Genomic DNA, 27,019 nt, shown 5'->3' on the forward strand with positions numbered 1-27,019 from the left:
TTTACTACTACAGAAACAAAAGGGTGAGTTCACATTTCTTTTCATTTCTAAACTATCCTAACTGTGAGCTTTTCAGTTAACTTTCAATAAACTTCAGTTTCAGTAAAAGCAGATTTCTTCATCAGAATGTTGCAAAATTGAACATGATTTTATGTTTTTTGGGAAGCCATAGGGGAAATCTCAGAAAATAACTATTCATCCTAAATACAAATACAGCATCAAACTCTTAACAACAGTCCTTTTCTATAAATAAGACTACGCCAGATTAAAAATAGAGATACCCCATGACAAGTTAGTGGCAATTTTAAAAAGCAATGGCTGGCATTGCATGGTTGGGAGAATTGGCTTGGGGTGAAAATGGCAAGGAATAAAACTGAGTGGAATACAAAAGTAGAGGTTGGGTGTGTTTCTGAACTAACCTGCATTATGTCCTTGTAACAGGATGAAGGGAAAAGCTGTGCTCTGTCTGGCATTAAGCTGGAAGGTGCAGTAGTGGAGGCTGACTCTAGTCTGGGGAAGCCCTTTGTGTTCAAATGCTGTCCAGTGTCTGGGAACAGAGTTTACTACTTCTGTGCTACATCAAACCAAGAAATGAGAAGGTGATCACGTTTAAAGTGTTTTTGTAAGACTGCTTTTATTTCAGGGTTGCAAATAGCTCAGAGATATGATGTATCAAGGATAAGAATGAGTTGAAAAATACAGGGCTTATTTAATAACCTGCAAAGTAAAGCTACAGTGGTCCATATAAAACTTAGATGATGTGAAAGTTCACAGGTGTTTTTGTTTTAAAATATAATGTCAATAATTATGCTGTACACATTGCAATCTTTGTTTCCTATCACCACAAGGATAAATAAATCCAAGCATATTCCAAGCGTTTTTTATGTATTATTATCCTGTTGGAAAATCAGTGGAATTCCAATTGTTAGACCAAGATCTGATGTCTGATTTCAAAAATTGGCACACAATGTCTTTCAAGTAAACATTGCCTACTATATTTGCAGGGTTTTATTTTAGGTATTTGAGACTTGGCTAATAAAGTTCCCTAACTCACCAGAATGAGTAAGCTCTGGAATGTGTTGTTGTGCCCTACTTATTTTGCTATCAGACTGTGCACAAGTCCAATTAGACCTGAGGTTTCCATCTGGAAGGAGCTGCAGTTGCTGACTTGCCAGCCAAAATCCTTCAGAGGCCTTACAAGAGACAAAAAAAACCAAAAAAAACAAAAAACAAAACAGAGCCTTGTAAGATAAGCATCAGCTCCGTGCTCTGACATTACTGAGCAAATGTTTGCTTAATATTGAAGTGCTTTAACAAGATCACTTTTTTCTCAGGTGGTTGGAGGCCATGGAACGAGCAGTTCACCCCATCACTCAGGTAAAAAAAAAAAAAAAATATATATATATATATATATATATATATATATATATTTATGTGCTCAGAACTTCAACCTCAGAAAAGTAATATAACAAACATGGACCACCTACATCTGGACTGGTTTATCTTTGAAGAGAGATCAATGAATCATTCAGTGCATGTTGTCTGTCCACCCCCACCCCCAACATACACCCCACTCCCTTGATAAATACAGACATGGATGTGTTATTTCTGAAGAATAGTATAATGGCCTACAGTAATCCATTGAATAATTAGTAACCATAGCATGCATCTAATCACAACACATGACACTATTAAGCTGCACAGCTGCAGAGAACAAAGAACAGTGACTTTTTTTTAAGTATGTGATAGCCTCACCACTGTTGCTATGGAGACAGTCCAGTCCATAACGGTGATGATTCATGTTGCAGAACCACGTGTGGGTGGACGCAACTCGCCACAACTCGAACTTGCCTCCTCTGGCCGTGAAGAACCCAGAGTGCCTTGGCCTGCTTCACCTGCATGATAGAAACAAAGACTCATGGGTACAGCACTACTGCATCTTAAAAGATGGATGCCTTTACTTCTATGCCAGCATTCGCTCAACCTATGCAGTCGGTATGCCTTATCTACAACATATTTTATGAAATTGCAACCTGATGACACATTTATGAATGTATTGCCAAAAAAACACACTTTATTATGTACTAAAAATCATTTTATATTATCTGCTTTTATACTGTCTGTTTATTTTTGGCTTAATCCACCCAACTTGAAGAGATAGAGGATAAACCTGGAATATTTAATAAAAAATTAAAGCTACAAAAAATATATAACATTTTACTATCAGAAAATAACGATATATAAACATTTCAAATGCGTATTCCAACAATCATTAGTTCTTGTGACACTTTAAAAAACAGTTTTTTATAAAAATCAACGTATGTCGGCATTTATCTATAGATGTTTATGTTGTCATTTGTCATGTCGTCTTAGCCACAGATGCTCCGCCCACAATTTGACAAAGCGTGTGATACAGTCATACTACGTTTGGGTGCTCATCGGAAGGTTGTATATATTGGGCGGTTAAGTTGTAAATACGACTTCACTGCGTTCGCGTGCTTCGCTGAAGATCTACTCACTTTACACAACATGTCCCCCAAAAGTGATTTATCATTAAATAACAACTAAACGTTTTTTGATTAATAACAAATCTGATCATAATATTTGGCTTTTATTTACAGAAAACATGCACAATAAAACTATTCAAGTGCATATTTGCCATTTTCTCCAGGGGAACAGGTAAAATGTCACGATATACCTCGCATCTCGTAAACTCATGTATCATCTAGAATCCCAAGTTTACCAGTGTTAAATACGTCTTTGTCCGCCGTTCGTGTGCAATTTACAAGTCAGAAAAATGGTATTTCCGAGTTTCCGACATCACTCGAACGCAGCATTAGTACGTTACTTTGGCCTCACTGTCAGGATTCTGCATTCTGATTGGATATCTGCCGCCTGTTTCGCAGCATGCAAAATCGATCTAGCGATACCGCTAGACTTTGCTGCGTCTCGGAGCAATAACAAAAGAGCGGGGACGCTGGTCTGCGCTGAGTCACACACAGACTTTAGCAGGAGAGCAGTGGGAGAGGAAAAAAACTCGAATATCGATCTTTTTACACAAGCATTGATCAATACCAGTACCAGCGTTGGTATCGATATTATCGATATTTGGATTGATCCGCCCACCTCTACTCCTTAAGAGTGTCTGACTAGTTGTAATGTAGCCCTACACACAATGACTATTAATAAGGTGTTACTACAAATTCTTTTGTTCTTTTCTAGATAACAAATGGCTTTTGTGATTTTGAATGTACACTAAGTTTGACTGTGTTTGGCCTTTCAATAACCACAGGTGGGATTTATCTGCATGGCTACATAGTGAAGGAACAGCCTTTCGGATCCAAAAGATCCACCATCGAGCTCAAACACCCATCTGAGGAGTTCAAAGTGTTCTACGTGTGTGCTGAAAATGCCAATGAAAACAAACGGTAGAAAATAGCAATTCATTTGAAAAAATGACCTAGTAAAATTGAGTATAATTAACCTGCACTGACAAATGAAATAAATAAACTTTGTGAGCTGGTTTCCCAGGTGAAGATTAAGCCTCATTTGGGACTGCATTGTAGCATTAATGATAAATAAATATCAGACATTATTTATAGGTTAGGCAAAATCAGAGTGGGAAATGTCCGCTTACCAATTCTGATTAGGTTTTGATAAAAAAGATTCAGAGTGTGATAATAATGTGAAAACAGTAAGATTAAATTAAGTAAAAATACAGTTTTTGAGATGCTGCATATTTCTTTCATCCACCATTTAAGTATCTGCTTTTTACACTTTGCTTAACAATAATAATGAAAATGCAATACAAACCTCTTTACATTAACCTGCATTATAACCTAAATCATTTTTATTTAAAATTAGTTTATTTTTTCATGTATAAATTAGGAGAGCATGAACTCACGGTTCTTTTTTTCCTACCACATTTTCAGGTGGATAGGGGCCATAAAGACATCCATAGGGAAATGGCTGCCTTTGCATCAGGCAATTCAAGACTACATGAGTCGCCCACCTGAGGCCACAAGAATGTGAGAAGGTTAAAGCCTTTGGGGAAGGGGGGAATGTATGCTTTCCTTAATCCAACTCCACTGAGTCAACTGTCATTACCAAGCTTTTCAGAATATAAAATCTGGTGTATTAGATCAAGGTAATATGAAATTGCCGAAGTTGCAGAGCATCTTGTCCTGATTCATAAATAAACCTGACGGCAAATATAATATGGACATTTGAATACAACAAAGAGGTTACAATAACAGTAACAATTTGTGTAACACTGTGTTTGAATTCATTTGTGCACTAGCTCACTTTTGTATGAGCTTTTATAAATAATTTGTTATTTCAAATTATTTTCAACATATACTTTTATGGGCATGTCTTTAAAATGTGTGTGAAATGACCTGATTCTTTACCTATTTATTTGACAGTACTGAACAAGTAATATGTTTAGTTTATGTAACGATACAGTGATTAATCCTTTACCTTTTTAAAATAATAATTTCATTTTCAATCCATTTTGCTGTATATTTTGAAAGAAATCACAATAACATCTTTGTATGCTGTTTTTTTATTCTAGAGAAATGCAGCTTTTTTTTAGTTTGCATTTTAGATATGAAATGAAAGATAATATAGTCAGCATTTCTTTTTTTCTTTTTTTTGATGAAAGAATCTTGGAGTGTTTTTGCATTATCAAGCAGTTTATTCAATGCTTTGTTTTGTTATATTGTTATATTGGTATATACTGGTCTTCATGAGTCATACCATTTCCAACTGTGATTTGTAGCATGTTTTGATATTGTTGTTGACTGCTTTTGTCCCTAAGATACATTTTAATTAAGCCTGAAGTGTCAATGTATGGTCTTCATTTAAACTCCACAACCTGCAATGTACTGGCTCACATCCTGTCCCTCACAACGAAGCTGCCAACCAACCCTTAGAAAAAGATGAGGGATAAATAAATAAGTAATTCATTATATATTTAAAAAAGAGAGAGTGTTCATTCAGACCTGAATACTTTAGTCTTACCATGCAGAGATGACCTGCTGTTTCACAATGATCTTGGCACATGCAATTTCCGCTTGGATGTTATCACTCATTAGCTCTGTTACAGAAAAAACAGTTACCACTGCTGAATGTGCTTTAAACTTTACCTTTGAAGTTTCTGGGCAGTCTGGTTAGTCTTTTTCCAGTTGGTCTATTCAAGATAGAAAGATTCAAGATAGATTTGGAGCATCACAGAATAATGGTGTACATACACATGATTATTTAAATGCTGGAAGTATTTTACTAACGCAATAAAAAATGTTACATTTTCGTATGAATTTCTGACTATTCACATCGGAACACAGTGGCTGATTTAAGTGGATGGCCTTTTGCAAAAGATAAATGTCAAGAAAAAAACCTATAATACTTTGCTCACATATCAATTATATGGTTACACCAACTACTCCTTGATGATTTTAAGGAAAGATGTAGAAAGTTTATCTTACGGTTGCAGGAGATTCCACATCCATTGTAGCTGGGGAACTGGCCATTGGAACACCACCAACGGTCATTGATCTGGAAAATGCCATAGTCCGTTGAGCCATCAGAGTCATAGTGGATGGCATTGGTGTTATAGCTGGACTCTGCAAAGGCCAAACACACCCCTACAGATAACAGGTCAACTTTAAATATCACTGTTTACAGCCAAAATACAAATATGCTACACACCTATAAAAGCATATTCACTTGTGTTAAAGGTGTACATTTCCAGATGAGTACATTTGATTGTTTTGAGATTGTGTTGCTTTCTTTTTGCAGTACTTCAGATGTAATATATTTTTTCATATGATAAACAGTTCACAATTAAACTATAGATGTAAGCAAACTATAAATCTGAAGCTGACACGTTCAAAAACATGATTGCGTTTGTAAGCACTTACAGTTAGCCAGGCTCACACCAGCATAGCCGTCCATTCCAGCTGCTTGCAGCGTGCTCACTAGTTCGAGGGTTGGTGTAATACATGGCCTTGGCAGCCCCCACAAACAGAACTAGCAGGAAAACCTTCATTGTGCCCCCGAAGGAAAACTCTCTAGAAATGTTGCAGAGTTCTGACGTCTGCTTTGCACTGCTCTGTTGAATATATACCACTAGAGAAACTGATGTAGTGTATTGGAATTTTTTGTGAACATGCCGTTATCTTTTTCTGAGTTAATTCCTACTTTGATTGTAATATGTTATCATGCTTGACTACTCTCAAAGTATGTTTTTTTTAATCAGCTCTTGTGGAGAAACAAATAATTTAATCTTAATTCAGTTCTGACAAGCAAATGTGTTTGTTTTATAATCTACAACAATCAAACCACAACACATTTATGCTTAGAATTATGAGATAGCTTGGTGGCAGGGTGCAGGTACATATGGTTGTGGAGAAAGAACAGTTTGATCAAAAGTGTATATCCCAAACATTTGTTGGTGACATGAAAAATAGGGCCTTGTATCATTAAGCATGCATTGGCTTAAATAAAATAAGGCTTGAAGATAGTTAAGTGTTTTCTCCTTGAGTTTTTCTGTTGACTGCTGCAAAGTGCATTTTACTTTCCTCAACATATATGTGTAAGTTTATATACAATGCACATAAAATCCAAAAACAAAACATAAAATTCTGCTACTATGCCATAAGCACTGCTGAACACATTCTAGGTGAGGTTATTGATTACTGTTAGTGATGTACTGTAGGATTATTTCCTTTTGAAAAAAAAGGCAGAATTTTAAAAAGCTTTGATTTTCTACTCAACCTCCCAACCTTCACGTTGTATTAAATATATCGCTGCAGCATCTTCAAAGAAGAGGGTGGAGTCACAGCCCTTACTGCCTAATAGTGCTGCTCTTTATTGCGGGATAAGAAAATCATAAGGTAAAAACAAACCATACAAACAAGACCAGACTAATGTGTGGCAGGGAGACTCTTATCCAGTGTAACACACACCTCAAGGACAGTGAACAATTCTCTACCTGGGTTTCTTCCCCCTCTCTAGAACTTTCTAGAAAACCCTGTTTGTAAATTGGCTGCTAAATAGCCCTGTGATTGGCCGGGCAGTTAAGTGTTCATGCTGCGTAGGGATTGGCTGAAAATATGGGCTCGATTTTCAATGGCTATCTACACACTACAAAGTGCACTAGAAACCTAGGTATTTAATGTCTCCTACACCCGATGTGCAAAAGTCCCGATGTGTTTCTCAGTTCGTTCTTTAAAATTTAGTGCACTTTGAAAGAAGGTGTTTTCCTGACCCGAAATATGTACTATTTAAAGAGTAATGAGAGATTCAAACCATAGATCGACATGCAGACCTATATAGTTGGGGTGGGTGGCATTTGACCTAAAGCCCAATTGCCTTTTTTGCCCACAAGAGGGCACAATAAGGACCTTTGGTCGGAGGTCTGAGGACCCAGTTGTGGGTGCTGAAAAGCTGTCTGCTAATGTACTGTAATCAGCCGAATTCCCTAATTAAAACGATTATATGGTTCGATCTAACCCTCCTTAAGACTTCGGGTTGTCGAGAGACACATAGATTCATGCCGGAAATATGTTTGTAATACGATTTCAGACAACTGTAAAGTGGACCATACCTTTTCTCGTCTCACTTGACCTCATTCCCATCAGATCTAGGTCTCATCTCAATTTTAGCTAATTGTAGCTATTTATCTAAAGTTATTTCCATCTTAGATTATGAATTAGATTGTTTTAACTGCTTGTGCATACATGTTTTCACCAGGAGGTTTCTAACCTTTGACTGAGTATTCTGAATTTCCAGTCTAGACTTGACATTTCATTAGCAATGTAAAATCAAATAGATATAGCTGAGCGAGAACAAAACAAACATTGAGTGTTTTTTATGTTTATTTAAGCTCTTTTTTTGTGTGTGTTTTCTTTTTTTTCTTGATTATTATATTTTGTAGGTGATTAACAATAGTGCAGCATAAATGCATTGTTATCATTTTCAAAGATTATTTAAGCTTGCACAACATCTCCAGAAATAACAGACATCATGTTCTGCTTTCATGGTTTGTGTTGTAGGAGTAAGAATCAATCTTTATTTAAACTTCACAGTCTGCGATGTACTGGCTCACATCTTTGTTCTTGCAGTGATTATTCCAACCCACCCTGAGAAAGGATTTTAAAAGATTCAGTCATTTATTTAACATCCAGCTGTAAGATTAAGACCTTATATATGTTTTTTTTTTTTGACAAACATCTAATATCAGGATAAGTCAATTTGTGTTATGGGGTCAGGATAGCTGCCTTAAGTCTTTTTCTTCTCTGGATGTTCTGACAAAAATACATCATGTTTTAATATTAGCATAAGAGTTTGGCCTTGGCTGATGACTTTGCAAGGCTCCAAGTCTTTGCATAGTTATCCATGATTAAAAACACATTGTCTTTTAAAAGTTTCCCCCCTGTGTCTTTCCAAAGCCTTCTGCTGTATGGCTAGCATTATATTTCCATATACAATATTTATGGACTGGAAGGGAATTGTATGTATTGAAACCATCAAAATCATCAGATTTGTTTTAGTTTAGTCTTACCATGCCGAGATGCCCTGCTGACTCACTATGGTCTTGGCACACTGGATGGCATCGCTGATGTTGTCAGTCATTAGTTCTGTTGGAGAGAATAAGTGTTAAGATAGATACATGAATCTGGTTCTTTCTGTCGATTTTAAAGCACTCAACAGTTTTTCTTACGGCTGCAGGAGATTTGACAGCCATTGTGGCTGGAAAACTGGCCATCGGAACACCACCAACGATTGTTAATCTGGAAAATGCCATAGTCCGTTGAGCCATCTTTGTTGTGGTTGATGGCATTGGTTTTGTATTCAGACTCTGCATTAGCCAAGCAGACCCCTATAGGTATAGAAATATAATACTCATTCTTTAAAATATAATGAACAGTTTTTATACAGCCACAGCAATGCACATATGGCAAGTGTTACAACTGTTACATATGTAACAATGGTATCTGTTAGCAGGTACAACAAAACTGATCAATTAATGTTCTCCTACAAGTGTGTTGATTTGTTGAATGGTGTTTTATCAGTAGGTGGATTGGCGACTCAAAAGCGTCTGTAGGTGTGAGTGTGTGTGTATGTGTATGTGTGTGTGTGTGTGTGTGTGTGTGTGTGTTGCCCTGTGAAAGACTGGTGCCCCCTCCAGGGTGTATTCCTGCCTTGCACCCAATGATTCTGGGTAGGCTCTGGACCCACTGCGACCCTGAACTGGATAAGCGCTTACAGATATTGAGTGAATATTTTATCAGTTTAAAAAGAAGCAACATTTTAATTTCCATGTCTTTGGGCACCCATAATACTAACCTTTGGTGTCCCAGCTTTTAAGCATCATGTGTGATTCAGAGAGACCTAGTTAACCAGTGGAATTCGCAAAGAAATAAAAAAGAAAAAGCTGTGTATGACTCCAGCTGGAGGCTGTTTTGCATGTCCACTTCTGTGTAGACTTAATTTAGTAGTTTGAATGCTGTTCTGCTTTATCAGGAAAACTGAATTCACATCTATATGTACAGAATTTAGCATTTTATTCCACAGTGACTGGCAAAACTGCTTTATTGTTTACCCACAAAGTACATTTTTAATTAGTGCAAATAAGCTACAGCCTAATGATACAAACAACACAAAGACATACACCAATCAAACAAAAAATATTAAAATGTCCTTGTTTCTACATTCATTGTATAATCCTAATAAATGCACCTTTTTCTTCTACAGAATGTAGTCCATCTCTGGTTCTGCATATTTTATTAACTGTTTTACCCTGTGATTGTGGAGTAGTTATACCCTGTTCTTTAGTGGTCAGGAGCACCACAGAATAGGGTTTTGATAGAAGGGTTTTATTCTCACCTATTGCCTTAACACTGTAGTTGTGCTATATAAGTTTTACACTGATACTACTTCAGAAAATAATAATCTGCATACCATCTGCACTTTAAATGATGCCGATATCCAGTGATATCAGTTAATGGCCCAAGGCTAGCTGGAGTTGTAGGTCTGTTCTCCTAACTAAGAGCAACCTGGAAACAGCTTGACTGAGAAGTCCTAACATCTTGATTTGTAGTATAGATCAACAGAGCACTCACAGTTAGCCAGATTGAGTCCTGCATAGCTGGACATCCAAGATTCCTTCAGGATCCTGGCCAGTTCACAGTGGGTGAATGTCTTTGCGCTGGCCACTGTCACCAGCAGAAGGAGAACCCACACTTTCATCATGCTTCAAGATGAGGAAGAACGTCCTGTGTGTTCTCCTTTACACTTCTCAGTGAAATATATACTGTTGGAGGAACTGCTGCAACTGCTGGGATTTCTTTTGAATGTCACCTCAAACATAAATCTTGATTTGACTGTTGCATTTTCTCAGAATCAGCTGCTTCTTTGTTTAGTGCTGCGGGGCAAACAAATACTTTTGTTTGAGTAGAGCTGGGCAGGACTTACAGCACTGTCCTTTTTACATCTACAGCCAGAAACCACAGCACTATTAATTTTATTTGAGATAAATATACAGAAACACTTCAGGCCACAAACTGTGTTTGCATTTGCTGAGCAAGGATGGAGTGCATCCTGAAATAGAAGAGGGTGTCTCTTCACATGATTCTGACTCCACATCATCACACACACATTAAATAACTCTGTGGCAGCTTGTTTGGAATGTGTTTCTGTGAAATTTTTGCAGTTCTTCTATTTCTGCTCCAGTTAGGCCCTTTATCAGTTTCTATTATGCTAAATGCAGAAGCTGATGATTTTTCTTTTGCAACTGACAAGACCTTGAACATAAAGGGAGTTAAATCAGTAAGATTTTTGTTTAAACTAGGGTGACCAGATCTGAGATGGTGAAAAAGAGGACACGTCTCGGAAGGGTGAGGGGGGTGATGAGGTCACGCCCCTCGCTGCAGTTGTATGCTTAGCTGAACCTATGTGTGCTTTTAGGTCCTTTACACCTTTATTTGCTATGGGAATTTCTTTTTTAATTCATCCAAGAACTTTTACATTTCGGCACATTTACATTTTGGCATAGCTGCTTGAGATGAGGGTATGTACATGAGCTTTGCCTGACGTAAACAAGGACTACTAAAGTGCAGACTGACCAATTAAATGTTTACAGAGAAGGTTATCAACCAATAACGGTAGCTACAGTCTCTACAGTCAGACCGTGCAATCAGAAGATTTTAGGCTACTTCACCACTCCCCCTTCTCACTCAAGTGAACCAAACGGAGTAGGGGAGGGTGGGACTAGTTTGTGAACAAAACGCTTCTAGAAATTCTATGTAAGCTCTAGACAAACAAAATCCCGGACGTTTTTGAAATTCCGCCCGGACATTTTTTTAAGTCTAAAAAAGAGGACATGTCCGGGTAAAAGAGGACGTCTGGTCACCCTAGTCATAATAGCTTTCTACACCTTACTTTCATATTGGGGTACTTGCAAACAATACTCTTTAGGTTAGGGACACTATAGTTAACTGACCTTCTTTCCTCTAGACAGCTTCTGGTGTAAAGGGGTTAGCTAGTGGTTTGTAGCAAGTGGGGCTCGTCCTGTGATTAATTTTGATCTAATTTTTGGCTGTGTTGGTAATTTGATAGCTTTGTGCTCTGTTGTGGGTAAAGGTTGCTAAGGCTGTTAGCTGTTTGCTAAGGCTGTTGGTTGTTTGCTAAGGCTTTGGGTTGTTTGCTAAGGCTGTTGGATGTTTGCTAAGGTTGTTGGATGTTTGCTAAGGTTGTTAGAGGTTGGTTAAGGCTGTTGGCGGTTTGCTAAGGCTGTTGCTAAGCTGTTAGCCATGCTGTTTGTTGGAGGGTTTGGATATTGTTTTAGGGGGTATTGGACTGCAGAGTTGCTTGATTGTATACAGTCTAGACCTTTTGGTAATTGGGTATGTTTGGTTGAGTTCTCAGGAAATCCGATTTGGCGCTATTGTATTGACTCAAAAAGACTGAATGTGAAGTTTATACATTTGCAGATTTAAAACAGCTTGCTCTTATGGAACAGATAAATAGTCTACCTGTCCATTTGGAAGTGGACATGAGCATGGGGCAATTGGAGTTAAAAAGGCTGCTATGATGGCGGATACTTATGAACTTACCCATAAGGAGTCGAGAGTAAAAGAGAGATCAGTGGTTGGTGGTTGAAGAAAAGCTAATATAGAGGTCAAATCAGTTGAGACTAAAAGTCATGGGAAATGTGAAATCAGGTTGTCATATGAAATCAGGTTGTCCAGTTCTGCAGAAGTGCAAAAGTGGGTCTTATACTGACTCTTCAATATCTGTGATACTAGTAGTTGGTTCAGAGGGGACTATTAGTTGTGTGGATCCTGAGTCTGAAATAACCCCCTCTCTGTATGATGGGTTTCTCTCCTTGGGTACAGTGTCCATTGGTTCTGGGGAGCCAGACACCAAAATTAAAGTTTTGAGTGACACTGGTGCAGTTCAGTCCTTGTTGTTACAAGGGGTTCTTGATTTGCTGGCTTCAAGTGCGGAGGACTCCTCGGTGTTGATTCAGGGTGTGGCAGGTATGTTTGGTGCCATGCCATTGTATAAAGTGTACCTAACCTCTAACTTGGCAAATGGCTATGTTAATGTAGCAGAAGTGCCATCATTATGTAGTGGAAATAGTATGCACATGTTGCAGTGGCATTAGCACTACATAGCGGAGTCAATGATAATTATTTAATTCATTTTTCTAAGCTCCATGTTTGGGGGCCATTAACTAATATGTAGTCTCCTTGCCTGTCTTAATTTTAACTTAGACAAGAAGGCCATCTTCCCATATTATACAGCAGAATTAGCTAGAATTAACTATTATTAATGAATTATGCTCATTGACCCGCTGTCACGGATCATTTGGCGGACTGACGGAAGCGGACGCACTTGCTAAAACACAGGGTTTTTTAATATCGAAATATAACAAACAACAAGACCTAAAGAGAACAAAAACAAACAGGGAGCAAAGCAGGCTAAATTAAACACGGTGAACTAAACAGGGCAAACTGGACTGACAGACTAAAGAGTTAACAAAATAACGACAGAGGAAAAGAAACTGCAACAGGAAACAACAACTAGGAAAACAAACACGGAGAAACTGTGGAGGCAGACGGACAGACTAGAAAACATGACCGACTAGAGAAAGGTGAAATGTACGACGTGAGACAAGAGGGCTTAAATACTGACACAAACGAGACACACCTGGACAGATAACGAGGAGGACGGGTTAACACATGACACGGACGAGGAGGCGGAACAAAGGTGGGACAAGGGCGGAGACAAGGACATAAACAAAACATAGCCATGTGCTAAAAGCACATGACCGGGGAAAACAGACATGACGAGACAAGGGCGTGACACCCGCCATGGGTTCTTGACTCTGAAATTGAATCTGAACTAGAAGTTATAATTCTATACAAGAAAGGTGCACACACAAACAAATAACCAAGGATTGGTTACACAACTGGTTTATTAATAATAATATCAAATAATGAATATTGATTAGACATTCATATAATAAAATGGATTAAAGCAATATATGAGGGAACAGGGAGATTAATATATGATGGAATTTCTCTATGATAATTATTGCCCTAAGTTCTAAGAAAGGCTATTGTTTATCCCAGCAAACTTTCAGTACCAACCCATGAGCCATGAGACACATGAGACCATGTGACCTTACGTATCCGGAGATGGACAGGGAGCATGTCGCTGATGGTGCCTTCCAGCACAACTTCCTGGAGAATTGCAAACGCGGGCCTTGTAGGTTGCAACTGCGGGTGTTCCTTTTCTCCCAAGGCTTTCAGATGCAGCCGTCGGAGCTGGTGGTGTTCTGTAGGTCTCTGTGGGGATTCTTTGTCATCGTTGATCTGCCGCCTTGTGAGATTAGCTTTTCTTAATCTATAGTTTCTATCTGGACAACATTAATATAGAGAAGTCAGTTCTCTCTGGACCACAAGGGGCCCAAGACTGTTGAAGAGAGCCATGAAACAGGTCAGGAGAGCTCTTTGACTACCCTGTCTAAGAAAAAGCATTGTCTGCTGGAAGCAGGAGAGACGTTCTTCAGAAAAACGTCTTCCTCTCCAAAATTCTCGAAGATTGTGTCTCAGAGGAGTGTTAAACAGAGAGTGTGCATTAAGTGTGGTGTGTGACTGGCTTTTACCAGAGTTTAGAAAACCCACCCGAATACCTGATTCATCCTCAATGAGGGAGAATTGGAGCATTTCTTGCTCCTGATTGGCTGTTTCCTATACCTTGGTAGTGGCATCACAGAGAATTTATGACCCTTGACAAGACAAAGACTTGAAGACAATTCCTGAGCATCCCAGAATTCTGAATCATGCTTTTGCAATATAAAAGATTAGATGCTAACACAAAGTAATATCATTAAGACAACCATGTTCTACATAATTATCAAGCAACTACACACATAGTATATGGCTACCTTGGTTCTACATAAATTCATATAAACAAAAATGACTTAAACACATGTAAATTAATCCCACCCATTTTGATTTTCCAAATGGAATTAATTTCAAACAGTTGTGCCCATATACAACTTGTTTTCCATGTAAGAACTTTGGGATGTTTGAGTCTTTTAGAGTTAACAGTCTTTAAAAAGGTGTAAGAGGGCATTGCGAGTTTCAATGAAGATTGAGTGTGTGTGTCTTGCTGCATTCTTTTCTTGACCCTGTGGTCCTTAAGTCATAAAAAAATGTCCTTGGAGGGGGTTTTACGAGCCTGCTCTGGAGGTTTATCTCACCTTCCATCTGCTTGTGCAAGGAGAGGATGTCGCTGAGACGAGCTAAAATTTGGGTATTTAAAATAAAACATTCACAATTTCTTATTAGAAATTAAAAGACATTCATCATATCACACTACAATGACCAGTCCCTGGAGTTTCTATGCTATTAGGGAATGATCTTGCTGGGGTGTTGGCCCCCCTGTGTTGGTAACCCCTTTAATTAGTCACATGCCATGTGAGGTACCAGAAAAAGAGGCTTTGGCCAGGGAGTATTCTGAGGTGTTTTCAGCCTGTCGTTATCCTTGCCCAGTCTTGTCCCAAGGTGGTGGTTCCACAGAGAGGGCAGGAGGAGGCAGGAATTGAGCTCGGAGATACCTTCTTTGTAAAACTAGGTTTATCTGATGCAGCTCAGTTTGATATGGAAACTTTAATCAAGGAGCAGAAGGAGGACCCTGGGCTGGTCTCATTGTGTAAGGGGGCTGGTACACTGGAGGAGTCAGCAGAGGGCTTCTATATACATCAGGGAGTGCTTATGCGGAAGTGGAGGCCTCCTTATTGTCCTGCTGCTGAGGATTGGAGTGTTGTTGAGAAGACTGTGTTGCTGAAGAATTTTAGGTTTGAAGTGTTGCGCTTGGCCCATGAAGCACTCATGGCAGGGCATGTGGGTATTTGTAAGACCCAAGAGAGAGTCTTGCATTATTTTTATTGGCCAAAGATGCATCAAGATGTAGTCTCCTTCTGTTGGACACGTCATGCTTGTCAGCTAGCCTGAAAGCCAAATCAAAAAGTGCCTTGTGCACCACTGTGTCCTCTTCCTGTGGTGGAAGAACCATTTTTGTGAGTGATGATAGATTGTGTTGGGCCTTTGCCTTTGCCCAAGGCAAAAAAAGGGTCATGTGTATCTGCTCAATATATTGGATGTGTCTAGATTTCCAGAAGCTGTACCCTTGAGAAACATTAAGACAAAAACTATAATTGAGTGTTTGTTTTAGCTGTTTGCTAAGGCTTTTGGTTGCTTTCTAAGGCTGTTAGTGGTTGTTTAAGGCTGTTGGCAGTTTGCTAAGGCTGTTGCTAAGCTGTTACCCATGCTGTTTGTTGGAGGATTTCGATAGCCTATCGTTTTAGTGGGTATTGGACTGCAGATTTGTTTGATTGTATACAGTCTAGACCTTTGGTAATTGGGTATGTTTGGTTGAGCTCTCAGGAAATCTGATTTGGTGCTATTGTTTTGACTCAAAAAGACTTGTTGGAAATTGTGGCCTACTTTGGGGATTTGAGTTGTATGTCTTCTTTCAGAAGTCCTATGAGAGGACTTGAAGTAATTTGGCAAAAATTGTTAGGTACTTTTAGTTTTTGTACTCATACTTTGGTGCTACTTAGCGATTTTAGGCCAATAGGGGAATATAGGTTACCTCTTGATCTTTGAATTTTAGTAGCCTTAGTGTTAGGGGACTCTGGTCTTTCCTCATATCTGCTGGGGGGCTTTTGTTTTTTTTTATTTTCTCCCAAAAATGTCTCAGTTTGAGCCGGAAAGTTTTATCCATGCCGATCTGCAAAGATCCGACTGAGTAAAATTAAAGAAGCCTCAGTTGCTTCAGCTTTGTGAATATTATTAGATTGAGGTTGATTCAGAGTAAAAATAAATGAGGTAGTAGATTGTCTTATTCAGTCCCTACGTTTGAGTGACTCCGTCATTGAGGAAAGATTGGCTAGGGAACAAGCCAATAGGGATACGCGAGAGAAGGAGAAGAATAGATTGAGGGATCTGGTGCTAGCTAAGACTGAGTTGGAGAAGGTTAAACTCTCGCAGTTGAAGAGTCAACAGCAGCGTAGACATGAGACTCAGTTTGATGTATCCAAATGTCTATGTCTAATGCCAAAATTTCAGGAAGACGAGGTAGTTGTATTTTTTGATGCCGTTGAGAAAATAGCCACGGAATTAGCTTGGCCGGAGATTTGCTGGACCATTTTGGTTCTGAGTGTCCTGGAAGGGAAAGCCTCATATGCTCATGAAATGATTTGATTCTGCCAGGAGCATTCTACTGACAATAATCAAGAAATGAGACAAATGATGAAAGACAGAGGACTGTTTAAGTAGTAGAATTATCAGCTATGTTTTTTTTTTTCTTTTCAGTTTGGGAGCGAACTGTAAAAATCAGTAAAGGAATGGGAGAGTACCCGTAGGGTTTCAGAATCCAGTTCTCCAAACCAATTGTTGTTACTGAAGTTGACACAAGTAGATAAGAAATCTTTGATCAGCATGAAGCACTCAACAAATAGAGAATAGCTGGCCTAGTTTCAGTCTGCTTAACATTGTTGGTATTGATGTCACGAGTGTGCCACCCTCTGAGGCAGCTGACATTGCCCGACAAGGTAATGTTTATTAGCATGTTCACAAGGATGTAGTAAAGCTCCAATCACTACTTTGGGAAGTGCAATTCAGGTCAAAACCTCAGATTTACTACTAGGATAAACAGTCTGCTGTCAGACATCAGCATGCTGAAATTCTGGCACACATTTTATGTTTTTTCATGTTATAATACACTTCTTTTAAAATTCTTTTGTAAATACAAATGCAACAACAAGTTAATGCAAAGTTTAAAATTTCTGTAGGTAGCACTTTTCTTTTAAACTTTAAAACATCTTTTAACTTTATACATGATACCACATGTCAACTTCTTACACTTCCACACTGTTTGTTGCCAATGACGGATAAAAGTAATTGTAAAAGTATTATTCTGATAAGACCATGTTTCCCTAGTTAAGAACCTACTCAAGCTTAGAAAAGCTGGTGGTCTAGGCAGGTGATATTATATATTTGTTTCCTGGTTTCTCAAAAGATCCTCATCTGCTGACTCTGACAATCGGCTCTGATATTGGACGCACTCCTAACACAGATTCAAGAAACCATGAAAAGCTAATACAAACACTAATGCTCAAAATTGCCAATATATTTCTAACAATACTTCGCAACCTGTGGAACAAAACTGTGAGCTTAAATGCTCTACAAAAGATTTGGCTAATTAGAGACAGGTGAGGAATCTAGGTTAGAACTCAGGTGAGTGTGACCTCTGGTGGTTTGGCGGAGAAACTGCTTGGGCTGATGTGACAGAGGCTACCTGCACAAACGCACCAAGTCCAGTCTGCTAAAGGGCTGGAGAAAGAGGTGGTTTGTGCTCAGGCATGACTGCTACCTTTACTACTACAGAAACAAAAGGGTGAGTTCACATTTCTTTTAATTTCTAAACTATCCTAACTGTGAGCTTTTCAGTTAACTTTCAATAAACTTCAGTTTCAGTAAAAGCAGATTTCTTCATCAGAATGTTGCAAAATTGAACATGATTTTATGTTTTTTGGGAAGCCATAGGGGAAGTCTCAGAAAATAACTATTAATCCTAAATACAAATACAGCATCAAACTCTTAACGACAGTCCTTTTCTATAAATAAGACTACGCCAGATTAAAAATAGAGATACCCCATGACAAGTTAGTGGCAATTTTAAAAAGCAATGGCTGGCATTGCATGGTTGGGAGAATTGGCTTGGGGTGAAAATGGCAAGGAATAAAACTTAGTGGAATACACTCAGTAGAGGTTGGGTGTGTTTCTGAACAAATCTTGGAGTGTTTTTGCATATTCAAGCAGTTTATTCAATGCTTTTTTTTGTGTGTGTGTTATGTTGTTATATACTGGTCTTGATGAGTCATACCATTTCCAACTGTGATTTGTAGCATGTTTTGATATTGTTGTTGACTGCTTTTGTCCCTAAGATACATTTTAATTAAGCCTGAAGTGTCAATGTATGGTCTTCATTTAAACTCCACAACCTGCAATGTACTGGCTCACATCCTGTCCCTCACAACGAAGCTGCCAACCAACCCTAAGAAAAAGACGAGGGATAAATAAATAAGTAATTCATTACATATTTAAAAAAGAGAGAGTGTTCATTCAGACCTGAATACTTTAGTCTTACCATGCAGAGATGACCTGCTGTTTCACAATGATCTTGGCACATGCAATTTCCGCTTGGATGTTATCACTCATTAGCTCTGTTACAGAAAAAAACAGTTACCACTGCTGAATGTGCTTTAAACTTTACCTTTGAAGTTTCTGGACAGTCTGGTTAGTCTTTTTCCAGTTGGTCTATTCAAGATGGAAAATTTGGAGCATCACAGAATAATGATGTACATACACGTGATTATTTAAATGCTGGAACTATTTTACTAACGCAATAAAAAATGTTACATTTTCGTATGAATTTCTGACTATTCACATCGGAACACAGTGGCTGATTTAAGTGGATGGCCTTTTGCAAAAGATAAATGTCAAGAAAGATGTAGAAAGTTTATCTTACGGTTGCAGGAGATTCCACATCCATTGTAGCTGGGGAACTGGCCATTGGAACACCACCAACGGTCATTGATCTGGAAAATGCCATAGTCCGTTGAGCCATCAGAGTCATAGTGGATGGCATTGGTGTTATAGCTGGACTCTGCAAAGGCCAAACACACCCCTACAGATAACAGGCCAACTTTAAATATCACTGTTTACAGCCAAAATACAAATATGCTACACACCTATAAAAGCATATTCACTTGTGTTAAAGGTGTACATTTCCAGATGAATACATTTGATTGTTTTGAGATTGTGTTGCTTTCTTTTTGCAGTACTTCAGATGTAATATATTTTTTCATATGATAAACAGTTCACAATTAAACTATAGATGTAAGCAAACTATAAATCTGAAGCTGACATGTTCAAAAACATGATTGCGTTTGTAAGCACTTACAGTTAGCCAGGCTCACACCAGCATAGCCGTCCATTCCAGCTGCTTGCAGCGTGCTCACTAGTTCGAGGGTTGGTGTAATACATGGCCTTGGCAGCCCCCACAAACAGAACTAGCAGGAAAACCTTCATTGTGCCCCCGAAGGAAAACTCTCTAGAAATGTTGCAGAGTTCTGACGTCTGCTTTGCACTGCTCTGTTGAATATATACCACTAGAGAAACTGATGTAGTGTATTGGAATTTTTTGTGAACATGCCGTTATCTTTTTCTGAGTTAATTCCTATTTTGATTGTAATATGTTATCATGCTTGACTACTCTCAAAGTATGTTCTTTTAATCAGCTCTTGTGGAGAAACAAATAATTTAATCTTAATTCAGTTCTGACAAGCAAATGTGTTTGTTTTATAATCTACAACAATCAAACCACAACACATTTATGCTTAGAATTATGAGATAGCTTGGTGGCAGGGTGCAGGTACATATGGTTGTGGAGAAAGAACAGTTTGATCAAAAGTGTATATCCCAAACATTTGTTGGTGACATGAAAAATAGGGCCTTGTATCATTAAGCATGCATTGGCTTAAATAAAATAAGGCTTGAATATAGTTAAGTGTTTTCTCCTTGAGTTTTTCTGTTGACTGCTGCAAAGTGCATTTTACTTTCCTCAACATATATGTGTAAGTTTATATACAATGCACATAAAATCCAAAAACAAAACATTACAAGTTCACCAAGACCTTGATGCGTTTGTCATAATTCCGCTACTATGCCATAAGCACTGCTGAACACATTCTAGGTGAGGTTATTGATTACTGTTAGTGATGTACTATAGGATTATTTTCTTTAGAAAAAAGGCAGTATTTTAAAAAGCTTTGATTTTCTACTCAACCTCCCAACCTTCATGTTGTATTAAATATATCGCTGTAGCATCTTCAAAGAAGAGGGTGGAGTCACAGCCCTTACTGCCTAAGAGTGCTGCTCTTTATTGCGGGATAAGAAGAACATAAGGTAAAACAAACCATGCAAACAAGACCAGACTAATGTGTGGCAGGGAGACTCTTATCTAATGTAACACATAGCTCAAGGTTTATTCCCGGTCTTGAACACTCTAGAAAAATCTGTTTGTAAATTGGCTGTGATTAGCCCTGTGATTGGCCGTGCGGTTAAGGGCTCATGCTGCGTAGGGATTGGCTGGAAATATGAGCTCGATATCCAATGGCTATCTACTCACTATAAAGTGCACTATAGTGATGGGAATTTCGGCTCTTTTGGTTCGGCTCTTCATAAAGAGCCGGCTCTTTCGGCTCCTAAATGGCTCTTTGTTTTACCACTTATTTCCACTGGTACAGAACAATATTACCTACATTTTACATGACTATATGGACAAAATATTATTGTTCAATATTAAAAATAATAAATAGTGTTGCAATGGTCAATTGTTTTTATGGCTGTCTTGTAATAACCCACTGATTGCACTCACACATTCAATTGTATAAATAACTGGATTTTTATTTAAACACCTTAATAAAAAATCACTTGTAAACTCTGAAATACAGCCAATGGAACCCAAAAGGTAGGTATTACAAAATAGCTTATTAAATTAAATTATCATCCATGTCTGGGTAATAAAATAAACAAATACTCTGCAGCATTCAACGGTAGTGATTAAAACAACCGCAACTGTCAACAAACATTTAACTGATTTAACATTTTCTTCAACTATTTTTGGAAGGCAGTAGGGCTGCAACTAATTATTATTTTGATAATCGATTAATCTGTCAATTATTTTTTCGATTAATCGATTATTAATCGGATAAAAAGGAAGACAAGCCAAATTTGTTTTCCTGTCTGTTATGAGCATATTCAGGATACCATCAGTGAGAACAGCTGCTTGCTGTGGTGTGCAGATCTTCTTTAAAACATAATCTGCAATGATGGACTGTTTTTATCTGAGGTGAGAGAAAGTGTAGATATGAACATACACCTTTTTTAAGTTAATAACTACTGATCTAAAGTACAGACAACAACGCAGGTAAATTGAAATTACATAAATGGACATTGGGTGATGCTGCCATGGGCTGAGAATAAAAGGGAATTTCATCTAACACATATGATCAGATGGTGTTAAGATATTTAAGATTTTAGAGAACTAATGTTGTAATTGTACAACCTACCATTATTAAAAAATACATGAAAAATTAACCCAACCGTTACATTAATTTTATATTTATCAATATTTAACATAGTGTATGTAATGTGATATACACTTATAATGTAATATACACTGGGCTGTGATACTCAAACACTAACACGCAATGCCAGTCAGAAAAGACCTTGAAAAAGGCTTTAAATATATTATTTTTAAAAATCCTTGGATTGATTTTTTTAAACTCTGAATGTAATTGCCGCCACATTTAAGGTGGAACGGAGAACCTCGCTAAATACAAGAGTGATATAAATTTACTAAAAATGAGACATCTTGTTTAACTACTCTAGCAGGCTCTAGTGACACTGAGTGAGAGAAAAAAGACTTGTCACTAACGTTACCTTTGACTAAAACTACGGCCTGTTTTGGAACTGCTGGTCGAGCATTGACACATTTAAGGTGGAAGAGAAAACTCGGGGGGAAGCTAAGGCTCGTTCGCTAAACGCGAGTGTAATATCAATGTACTAAGAAAACAAACGTTTTTTAACTACTCTAGCAGGCTCTAGTAACATTTTAGTGAGAGAAAAAGTAGAATTGTTTTACTATACTTCATCTCTTTCACACATAGCTCCAACAGGCTTCATTTTCAGGTGCCTCATGCAGTGATGTTGTGCTGCTGTGCCATGAGATCAGCTGTGCACATTTTGCACCTAACGCTGTTCCTTGAAAGCGTTACTGTAAAGTGTTCCCATACTATTGATGACTTGGGTCGTACATTTTTCTCTCTGCTTGTGCTAACATTATCCTCTGCTGTGACCGCCTCCGCCATTTTTCAAACCCTTCTTCCAGAGTTCGTCACGTGTAGCAACGGGACCTATGTGTATAATAACTTAGACCCAACTAATCGATTATTAAATTAGTCGCAAACTATTTCAACAATCGATTTTAATCGATTAGTTGTTGCAGCCCTAGAAGGCAGATTGGCATTCAGGAAAACCAAGTGTCTCAGCTTTGATTGTTGTTCTCTGATTGGTTGAATAACAAGCCTTAGAAAAAAATGGCTCGGTCTTAGACGGGAACCGGCTCTCATCGTTCACTTACAAGAGCCGGCTCTTTGAACCGGTTCGTTCGTGACCGACACATCACTAGTGCACTAGAAACCTAGGTATTTAATGTCTCCTACACCCCTTAGTGAACGTGAATCCGTTTAAGTCCCGATGTGTTTCTCAGTTCGTTCTTTAAAATTTAGTGCACTTTGAAAAAAGGTGTTTTCCTGACCCGAAATATGCACTATTTAAAGAGTACGGAGAGATTTAAAATTCAACCATAGATAGGGTGACCAGACGTTCTCTTTTACCCGGACATATTCTCTTTTTGTAGACTTAAAAATGCGCGGGCGGAATTTCACAAACGTCCGGGATTTTGTTTTTCTAGAGCTTACATAGAATTTCGAGAAGTTTCGTTCACAAACTAGTCCCGCCCTCCCCTACTCCGTTTGGTTCGCTTGAGAAGGGGGCGTGGTGAAGTAGCCTAAAATCTTCTAATTGGACGGTCTGACTGTAGAGCTACCGTTATTGGTCGATAACCTTCTCTGTAAACACTTAATTGGTCAGTCTGCACGTCAGTAGTCCTTGTTTACCTCAGGCAAAGCTTATGTACCTACCCTCATCTCGAGCAGCTATGCCGAAACGTAAATGTAATTCCTCGGATTAATTAAAAAAGAAATTCCCATGTTTTGTGTAGAAAATAAAGGTGTAAAGGACCTAAAAGCATACGTAGGTTCAGCTAAGCATACAATGGCACCGAGGGGCGTGACCTATATAGTTGGGGTGGGTGGCATTTGACCTAAAGCCCAATTGCCATTTTTGCCCACAAGAGGGCATAATCAGGACCATTGGTCGGAGGTCTAAGGACCCAGTTGTGGGTGACTTAAGACTTGGACCTCTCAGAAAGTTAAAAACATGAGTTCGGGTTGTCGAGAGACACATAGATTCATGCCGGAAATATGTTTGTAATACGATTTCAGACAACTGTAACGTGGACCATACCTTTTCTCGTCTCACTTGGCCTAATTCCCATCAGATCTAGGTCTCATCTAAATATTAACTAACTGTAGCTATTTATCTAAAATTATTTCCATCTGAGATTATGAATTAGATTGTGTTATCAATAACTGCCTGTGTGTTTTCACCAGGAAGTTTCTAACCTTTGCCCGAGTATTCTGAATTTCCAGTCGACTTGACATTTCATTAGCAATGTAAAATCAAATATGAGCTGAGCAAGAACAAAACAAACATTGAGTGTTTTTTTTATGTTTATTTAAGCTCTTTTTTTTGTGTGTGTTTTCTTTTTTTTCTTGATTATTATATTTTGTAGGTGATTAACAATAGTGCAGCATAAATGCATTGTTACCATTTTCAAAGATTATTTAAGCTTGCACAACATCTCCAGAAATAACAGACATCATGTTCTGCTTTCATGGTTTGTGTTGTAGGAGTAAGAATCAATCTTTATTTAAACTCCACAGCCTGCGATGTACTGGCTCACATCTCTGTTCTTGCAGCGATTACGCCAACCCACCCTGAGAAAAGATTTTAAAAGATTCAGTCATTTATTTAACATCAAACGAGTTGTGGCACTCTCATAAAGCTATGTCAATTTGTGTTATGGGGTCAGGATAGCTCTCTTAAGTCTTTTTCTACTCTGGATGTTCTGATAATCATGATATCCATGATTAAAAACACATTGTCTTTTAAAAGTCTTCCCCCTGTGTCTTTCCAAAGCTTTCTGCTGTATGGCTAGCATTAAATGTCCATATACAATATTTACGGACTGGAAGGGAAAGGTATGCATTGAAACTATCAAAATCATCAAAATTTTCCTCACATATGGGCCCTTTAAAGCCTGATAATTTAGTCTTACCATGCCGTGATGCCCTGCTGACTCACTATGGTCTTGGCACACTGGATGGCAGCGTTGATGTTGTCAGTCATTAGTTCTGTTGGAGAGCATAAGTGTTAAGATAGATACATGAATCTGGTTATTTCTATCAATTTTAAAGCATTAAACAGTTTTTCTTACGGCTGCAGGAGATTTTACAGCCATTGTGGCTGGGAAACTGGCCATTGGAACACCACCAACGATTGTTAATCTGGAAAATGCCATAGTCCGTTGAGCCATCTTTGTTGTGGTTGATGGTATTGGTTCTGTATGAAGACTCTGCATTAGCCAAGCAGACCCCTATAGGTATAGAAATATAATACTCATTCTTTAAAATATAATGAACAGTAGATTTTATACAGCCACAGCAATGCACATATGGCAAGTGTTACAACTGTTACATATGTAACAATGGTATCTGTTAGCAGGTACAACAAAACTGATCAATTAATGTTCTCCTACAAGTGTGTTGATTTGTTGAATGGTGTTTTATCAGTAGGTGGATTGGCGACTCAAAAGTGTCCGTGTGTGTGTGTGTGTGTGTGTGTGTGTGTGTGTGTTGCCCTGTGAAGGACTGGTGCCCACTCCAGGGTGTATTCCTGCCTTGCACCTAATGATTCTGGGTTAGCTCTGGACCCACTGCGACCCTGAACTGGATAAATGCCTACAGATAATGAGTGAATGTTTTATCAGTTTGAAAAGAAGCAACATTTTAATTCTAATGTCTTTGGGAAACATAATATTAACCTTTGGTGTCCCAGCTTTTAGCATCATGTGTGATTCAGAGAGGTCAGTTAACCAGTGGAATTCGCAAAGAACTAAAAAAGAAAAAGCTGTGTATGACTCCAGCTGAAGGCTGTTTTGCATGTCCACTTCTGTGTAGACTTAATTTAGTAGTTTGAATGCTGTTCTGCTTTATCAGGAAAACTAAATTGACATCTATATGTACAGAATTTAGCTACATTTTATTCCACAGTGACTGGCAAAACTGCTTTGTTGTTTACCCACAAAGTACATTTTTAATTAGTGCAAATAAGCTAAAGCCTAATGATACAAACAAAACAGACATACACCAATCAAACAAAAAACATTAAAATGTCCTTGTTTTTACATTCATTGTATAATCCTAATAAATGCCCTTTCTTTTTCTACAGAATGTAGTCCATCTCTGGTTCTGCATATTTTATTAACTGTTTTACCCTGTTCTTTAGCGGTCAGGAGCACCACAGAGTAGAGTCTTGATAGAAGGGTTTTATTCTGAGCCTATTGCCTTAACACTGATGTAGTGATGCTATATAAATTTTGCACTGATAGTACTTCAGAAAAGAATAAATTGCATACCATCGGCCCTTTAAATGATGCCGATATCCAGTGATATCAGCTAATGGCCCAAAGCTAGCTGGAGTTGTAGGTCTGTTCTCGTAACTAAGAGCAACCTGGAAACAGCTTGACTGAGAAGTCCTAACATCTTGATTTGTAGTATAGATCAACAGAGCACTCACAGTTAGCCAGACTGACTCCTTTAAAGCCGGACATCCCAGCTGCCTTCAGGGTCCTGGCCAGTTCACAGCGGGTGAAGGTCTTTGCGCTGGCCACTGTCACCAGCAGAAGGAGAACCCACACTTTCATCGTGCTTCAAGATGAGGAAGAACGTCCTGTGTGTTCTCCTTTACACTTCTCAGTGGAATATATACTGTTGGAGGAACTGCTGCAACTGCTGTGATTTCTTTTGAACGTCACTTAAACTTCCTCAAACATAAATCCTGATTTGACTGTTGCATTTTATCATAATCAGCTGCTTCTTTGTTTAGCGCTGCTGGGCAAACAAATACATCAATTTGAGAAGAGTTGGGCAATATTTACAGCACTATTTTTTTTTCATCTACAGCCAGAAACCACAGCACTATTGATTTTATTTGAGATAAAAAAATATCAGAAACTCTTCAGGTCACAAACAGCAGGTGTTTGCGTTTGCTGAGCAAAGATGGAGCACATCCTGTAAAAGAAGAGGATGTCTATTCTCATGATTCTGACTCCACATCATCACACTCACATTAAATAACTCCGTGGCAGCTTGTTTGGAATGTGTTTCTGTGAAACCTTTGCAGATCTTTTATTCGTGCTGCTCCAGTTAGGCCCTGAATCAGCTTCTATTATGTTAAACGCAGAGGCTGATGATTTTTGTTTTGCAACTGACAACACCTTGAACATAAAGGGAGTTAAGTCAGTAAGATTTTTGTGTAAACACCATAGGTTGAAATTATGGAGGTATATTTTCACTGGGGGAAAATATGCACTGAATACTGCCAAGAAAGAGACACAAAGTTCCTCCGGGTGCTCTGGTTTCCTCCCACAGTCCAAAAATACACGTTGGTATGTGGATTGGCGA

The 27,019-nt window shown here is 38.3% G+C and overlaps 2 protein-coding genes and 1 pseudogene across 2 annotated transcripts; all 3 read right to left on the bottom strand.

The window, feature by feature from the left end:
- Window positions 1-4,781: 4,781 nt before the first annotated feature.
- On the bottom strand, window positions 4,782-6,049 carry LOC136674321 (lysozyme C-like). Its single transcript, XM_066650253.1, is given in 5 exon segments — window positions 4,782-4,929; window positions 5,023-5,098; window positions 5,487-5,645; window positions 5,922-5,988; window positions 5,990-6,049. Coding segments are annotated over 5 exon segments (429 nt in total). The 3' UTR covers window positions 4,782-4,862.
- A 1,846-nt stretch (window positions 6,050-7,895) lies between these two features.
- LOC136674320 (lysozyme C-like) lies at window positions 7,896-10,334 on the bottom strand. Its single transcript, XM_066650252.1, has 4 exons — window positions 10,128-10,334; window positions 8,726-8,884; window positions 8,567-8,642; window positions 7,896-8,144 (listed from the first exon to the last, which is right to left on the bottom strand). Exons 1-4 carry the CDS (start codon window positions 10,255-10,257, stop codon window positions 8,078-8,080), a joined length of 432 nt encoding a protein of 143 aa, XP_066506349.1. The 5' UTR covers window positions 10,258-10,334; the 3' UTR covers window positions 7,896-8,077.
- Window positions 10,335-18,414: 8,080 nt separating this feature from the next.
- Window positions 18,415-26,317, bottom strand: LOC136675163 (uncharacterized; annotated as a pseudogene).
- Window positions 26,318-27,019: the final 702 nt, after the last annotated feature.

Source organism: Hoplias malabaricus, chromosome 18 (assembly GCF_029633855.1).
Source record: "Hoplias malabaricus isolate fHopMal1 chromosome 18, fHopMal1.hap1, whole genome shotgun sequence".
Taxonomy (NCBI): Eukaryota; Metazoa; Chordata; class Actinopteri; order Characiformes; family Erythrinidae; genus Hoplias; species Hoplias malabaricus.

Coding starts and splice junctions, on each gene's coding strand:
- LOC136674320 (XM_066650252.1), bottom strand. CDS start 10,257: ATGATGAAAGTGTGGGTTCTCCTTCTGCTGGTGACAGTGGCCAGCGCA. Junction 8,885..10,127: donor AGGACTCAATCTGGCTAACT/GTGAGTGCTCTG, acceptor CTATACCTATAG/GGGTCTGCTTGGCTAATGCA. Junction 8,643..8,725: donor CTGTCAAATCTCCTGCAGCC/GTAAGAAAAACT, acceptor TCTCTCCAACAG/AACTAATGACTGACAACATC.